Here is a 6000-nt window from a genome sequence, read left to right on the forward strand (position 1 = left end):
GTCCACCTTCGAAATTGCCGTGAAGGAAACTGCTCCGTAGGGTTTTGAGTGCAGGTCTCTGTTTAAAACCCTCTACTTCTCATGTCGGGGACGTGGGGAAAGGGAGAAACTGGGGCATTCTTTTTCCACTCTAACTTCTTTAAAATGCTATTTTGCCTTTTCAGAGTATTTTCAGAATAAATTAAGACAGTGTATTTAACTTTATGTTAACAGTAAACAAGAACCTTGCAAAAAGCCCGAGGATACTTTTTTTTTTTAACAAGGCCAGTGCTGTGTCCAATGCTAAATCAAGTCACAAAACCAAAGGCAGAAAAATTCCCAAACAAAATGACAACAACACCACCACCACCACCACCCTGGACAGCTGAGAACTTAAAAGGTGTTAAATGCTTTACGAATGGCTTGGCTTTTAATGAATTTGTTCACGATACTATTAAATGGTTTCATCAGTAGTTAATACTTTCCTTGGTTACAAGGGGACCCGGGGGACTGGCGTCAAGTGCCCCATGTCCCATGGAAACGCTGATCAATGATGGCAAAATTCAACTTTATCAGAAAGTATTTTCAGACAGTAACAAATGAACATTTGCGTTTTTAGTAACCTATTATGAAATCTGAATTAATCTTCTTTCATAGCAGTTTCTAAAAGTATCATAAAAATGAGACAATACTGAAAAAAAAGGAAGACAAAATGAACTACCAATTTTAATTTCCTATCAATTGTCAGACCAAAAAGCAAGACTAGAGTGGCTTCCCAGAGTATAACAGCAGCAAACCCTCACCCCCTCCATGTACTATGAACCCTCTTCAGGAGACAGTTATTTTAACAAAGATGAGTTACTGAAATCAATTAGGGAAGGAGACTCAGGATAGTTGTAGACATTTCACCTCCTAATCAAACTAGCTCAGGTCAATTTGACAAATGTATCATGTGGGTTTCTTTCTTCCCCAAACAGACCCTACTTGAAGCTTTAAAAAACTGGGGACGTAAGTGTTGATAAAGATTTAAGTATAAAAATTAGGATTAATGAGAGATGATTACCATTATTTAGCAAAGCCCCAAATCACCATTTACAGTAAATTAATGTTTTCAGTGTTGAAAAGCATTAAATCTTTTTTGAAAGAGACACCAGTTGTACTACGCTTCCGGTATTTTATCTGATACCCAAACAAGTATGAGTTTGTCTAATAAAAGTGGTCTTGCTGAGAACATAATTTAGCTGCTACATGTTTTTTAGAAAGTAAATGAAAATAATCTGTACCAGATATCCAGGTCACCGGCTTTACTTAAGATTTGTACCAAGAGCCAAAAAGTTAAAAGCAACATTAGATACAGACAAACTTTTATTAAATAACCTTTACAACAGTTCTGCAAATGTAATCTTTCTGTTCCCCTCTTTGATACAGAAGTTTACCAAAATAATGCAGAAATCAATCTAAGTCTCTGAAATATGACCAGCTTCCTCTCACACCACTCCAAAGTTTAAAAGAAAAAATTGGTTGTTTAAAAAACAACTCACTCCAGCTTCCACCTAATTCTTATGCCCTTAAATACAGCCTTTAATTTCCAGCCCAAGTTTGGTTGTGGGAAATACATTAATGTGTCGAGTTCAGTATTTACATACTATCTTGAGAGGAAGGCAGTCCTGTCCCTTCAATCTCAAGCCAATGAAGGCAGCAGCCACATCTTCCGCATCCCCTTACAGTACCTAGAGCTTAGTAACAGTTCTTAGTACAGTTCTCGGTTTTACAAGCGGGTCCAAGGGTGAAATTTACTTCCTCCTCTTTCCTCCGTGGTGTTGCCCTCCTTTTCTCCTGCCACCCAAAGCAGGCGGCGCGGAATTCATCTTGCCTCCCAAGCCACCTTTCCTCTTCCCTCCCTGGCTGGGCGGGCCCCCTTTCCTCTTACTCCCAGGACCCTGTCGGCCTCCCTTTCTCTTGCCCTTCTGACTCATTTTCCGCCTTTTCGCCGCCTCTTCCTGGTCCTCCTCCCTCATCTGCTTATTGGTGGCCCTCGTCACGTCCATTTGAGGCTTTTTGCTGTTCATCACTCGCAGCATTTCCAGCTGGCTCTTTTTCTCGGCAGCAAAGTCCCCGAAAAGGGGCTGAAACTTCCTCTTCTTGCCGGAGCCCCGGGGCGCCTTCTCCTTGGGCAGGCGCTCCTGGAAGCGTCCCACAGAGGCGGTGGAGACCCTGGCCACCTGCATGGCGCGGCCCAGCTCCTCCTTACTCTGGTGTCCGGTGGGGTGCATGCCGGTCGCGCTGGGCAGCTGTATCTTGTGTGCGCGGGCCAGGTTACGCAGCCGGTTCAGCTCGTTCTTGGCCACCCGTTCCTTCTTGGCCTGAATCCGCTTGGCGAACTGGTCCTCCATGGGGTCAGCATTGCCGGGCACCTCGATCAACCATTCCTTGGTGTCGTCGCGGGCGCGCTGGTAGCCCCAGCGGCGGCGCCACTGGCCGCTCACCTCGTCCCACACCAGATTGGTCTTCTTCTTGGGACGGATGCCCTTAAGGCGCGCAAACTGCTGCCAGCGTGTGAGCGGCCGCGGCCGGGGCACCGGCTTCTCGCGCGGCAGACGAGTGGTGGGCTCCGGCAGCCGCGCCACCAGCGCCTCCTCCACGCGCTCGGTGGGCAGCTGCCACAGCTGGTTGATGAGCAGCTGCGTGTTGTCCCGCGCCAGGGCCCGCAGCTCGGCCTCCTGCGTGGGTCCCGCGTGCCGCAGCCCTGTCGGGGGGTTCCGGTCCAAGGCCAGCAGGTTACCCAGGTCGAACTCCAGCTCCAGCTCCTTGTGCACCGTGATGCGCTGCAGCTTCTCTGCTTCGTCTCGCTCCGCCTTTGCCAGCAGCTCCTCCACGTTCTGGCCCTCCATGGCTCCGGCCCGGCTCACTCGCTCCGGGAGACACTTTAAATTACTTCTCCGCCAGCGCCAGCTCAAACCCAGCAATACAACCACGTGCGGCCGCCCAGACGCTCGTCCCGGAAGAGAAAGCTTCCCTTCCGGAGCACCCGGAAGGGGCTCACAATGCGGGCGACCCGAGGAGAGGCCGGCAGAGGGCGGTGTTGGAGAGCAGATGGGATTAGAGGCGGCCCGCTTTGGCCCCGGCCTCGGTGTAGGCGGAGCAGGAAAGGAGCCCCGACTACAAATTCCAGGATGCAGCAGCGTAAGGAAGCGGCCCGAGCTTTTGGGGGCCGCAAATTCAGGGTGAGGGTCCCACTGTGACTGTTACAGTTTTAGTGTAAGTCGGTTCCCACGATGTTTAGCTAATCAGCTCGTCTTGGGACTAGACACTATTTCACCAGAGCCCTGACCCGTTCATGGGGGTCCTTGGTGTGGCCCGAGAAGGACCCTTCCCACGGATAGGCCTAAAGCCGAGTGTGGAGGAAGACCTGGTTTGCTTCGAAGCGAGCGGGCCTGGCAGTTAGAACGCCCCGAATGGGCGCGGCGGTGGGCGCATCCCAGCAAGCTGCTGTCTGGTGGCTCAGAGCCCCGCGGCCTCACCCTCTCAGGGCTTGTGGCGGAAGAGCGCGGGGCTCTGCAGTTAGACTGCCTGGGTTCCAACCTTGACTGCGCTAGTGTGTGACCTTCCTCTGTTTAATTTGTTTGGGCCTATTTTAAAACCTATAAGATGAGGATACTAATAGTATCTATCTCTTGGGGCTGTTATAAAGGTAAATGAGTTAATATGCTCCCAAGGGAGCTTATCCTGGTGTCTGGAGCATATCGTGTTCAATAAATGTGAGCTAAATACCAATTATTATTTAATCTTCATAATGTCTCTGCTGAAGAGATACTCTTATACAGTGGTTAAACACCAGGTTCTTGAATCAAAGTACCTAGAATAAGGTCTAGGTTTGTTGTACCTACGTTGGACAGGTTGTTTAACCTAAGTCCTATTCATAAGTTGATAAATGTGAAGCATTAGTTTCTGGTAAATAGTAAGCATTCAGTAAGTGTAAGCTGTTGTTTTTCTCCATGTTCCACTGATGACAAAGGAAGGCTCAGAGGGGTAAAGTGGCTTGTCCAAGTTTATACAACTAGGAAATACGGGAGCAGGAGGTATCTTAACTCTGGCTTTAAGACAGCACACATATTCTCTGCAGTGTGTCCAGGCTCTTGATACTTGAAAAGTGTGGTTTGTTGACCAGCCGCATAGCATCACCTGGGGGCTCGTTAGAAATGCAGAATCACTGGCCTCACCCCAGATGTCATGATTCAGAACCTTCATTTTAACTAAGTGATAAGTGTGTACATTCAAGTTTGGGAGGCACTGCTGATTGTGTGGTTTACAGGTTTTGTTTTCCTTTAATGGGATGTTGGGAGGAGTGAAGAAGGGGTAGCTGGAGATTTCACCCATAGAAATGGACATAGTAGAATTTGACACAACATTGTAAAATCATTACAAATCAATAATAAAAAAAAAAAGAAATGGACATAGTAGCCGTAAGGAAATAGATTTGAGTTTCAGCCAGAGAGGGCTTTAGATACAGCCCCATCTATCACACCTGCCCCAAGTTTGTTCTCTTTTGGAGCTGCTACCTTTCCTCAGCTCTGCATTTGTTCATTCACTCATCAGACATATAGTGAGCACATTTTATGGGTCAGGCATTGTGCTATAATATTCTTTCTTCATTTTAAAAAAAAGCGTTTTAGGATTTGCTGGTTTTTTTCTGAGCCTTTGCCTTAACACTCAGCAGTAAGTCTTTAATACCAGTTATCCCATGGGGCCAAGGCTAGGTCAAAGGTCATATTAGGTAACTGCTTAGAACCTTAACTGCTTTTGGGATTTGCTGTAGGAGACCCTTAAGTTCATTGATAAGGCTGCTCTGGGCTTGGCTTAGCTTCTGATTTATTCATTCATTTAATGAACATTTGAATCACTACTATGTCCCAGACATTATTGAGACCTTATGGAACAGTGGAGAAGAAAGAAAGGCTAAGAGAAATTTACGATTTGTCAATCCATGTGGTACACAACATTAACAAATTAAAGAATAAAGACCATATGATCACAGTTGGGCCTTAAATAGGAAGTACAACAAGGTAGGATTTAGCTCCTCTCTCAGTCTTCTGAGTTAGGGGGAAAAAAGCAGATGTTGCTAGGTGTTGAGTAGTATGAATTTTCACTGGATGAAATGCTGTTTGGTTTGATTCATATAGGTCAGCTCTTAACTTTGTTTTATGTTCAACTTTTTTAATAATCTAAGTCGATTTTAATTTCCTTGATGACTGGAGGCTGACTTATTTCCACTTTGCTGCGCATAGGGCTGAATACATAATAGGTGTTCAATACATGATTGCTTTAAAGAATAAGCCTAATACATAGACTTTTCTAAATTAAAAAGGGATTAGTGTTGGCTGTTAGATTCAAGGTGAGCAAAACTGGTAAGACTGGGATTTGGGGCTTTAAAAAATATCTTATTGAGGCAAGTAGGTATGTGGTGATCTCCAGCTTGCATTTGCATCATCGTTATGTTAGACAAGACTGTGCAGTGTTAAGTAAAAGAAAGCATAGCAGGGATGTGCAGGTATATGTGAATATACTTTCATGGTATAGGAAAGGGTCGTACATAGTCTTTTCTGATGGATCCTGCATTCACTTAGATTTACTTTCTAAACACTTCTCAGTTGTCCCTTTTTGGTAGCGGAAATTGTTAGGTATGATTCAACCATTCTTTATGTTCCTGCTGTGAACATAGTTATTTTGAGTATTTTTGTCTAGAAAATTCAATGTTCCAGTAATTTGATAAAATAGCAGAGAAGGGCCCTTAAAATGCTTAAATTATTTCCACATGGTTAATTTTTACTGATTTATAATTTAACTTGGAAGTACTTGAAGGGAAAATTTAATTTTGAAAATTTCTTGATCATGGACAAAACGCTTGTGTAATCACGTGCTTCAGCTTTAGTCAGAAACTGATACACAAAATCTATTTTGTTGTTTTTAAAAGAAAGAAGACATAGCTTAAGGTTTTGTGTAGTTAGTGTAGAAGCAGATAGA

At 45.0% G+C, this 6000-nt stretch overlaps 1 protein-coding gene across 1 annotated transcript; it reads right to left on the reverse strand.

The window, feature by feature from the left end:
• Positions 1–1326: 1326 nt before the first annotated feature.
• On the reverse strand, positions 1327–2870 carry RRS1 (ribosome biogenesis regulator 1 homolog). Its single transcript, XM_006204697.4, has one exon. The coding sequence runs from the start codon at positions 2868–2870 to the stop codon at positions 1773–1775; it is 1098 nt and encodes a 365-aa protein (XP_006204759.1). The 3' UTR covers positions 1327–1772.
• Positions 2871–6000: the final 3130 nt, after the last annotated feature.

The sequence above is a fragment of the Vicugna pacos genome, chromosome 29, assembly GCF_048564905.1.
Source record: "Vicugna pacos chromosome 29, VicPac4, whole genome shotgun sequence".
In the NCBI taxonomy this organism is placed as follows: Eukaryota; Metazoa; Chordata; class Mammalia; order Artiodactyla; family Camelidae; genus Vicugna; species Vicugna pacos.

Excerpts from the sequence above, each read along its gene's own strand:
- RRS1 (XM_006204697.4), bottom strand. The coding sequence starts at position 2,870 with ATGGAGGGCCAGAACGTGGAGGAGCTGCTGGCAAAGGCGGAGCGAGAC.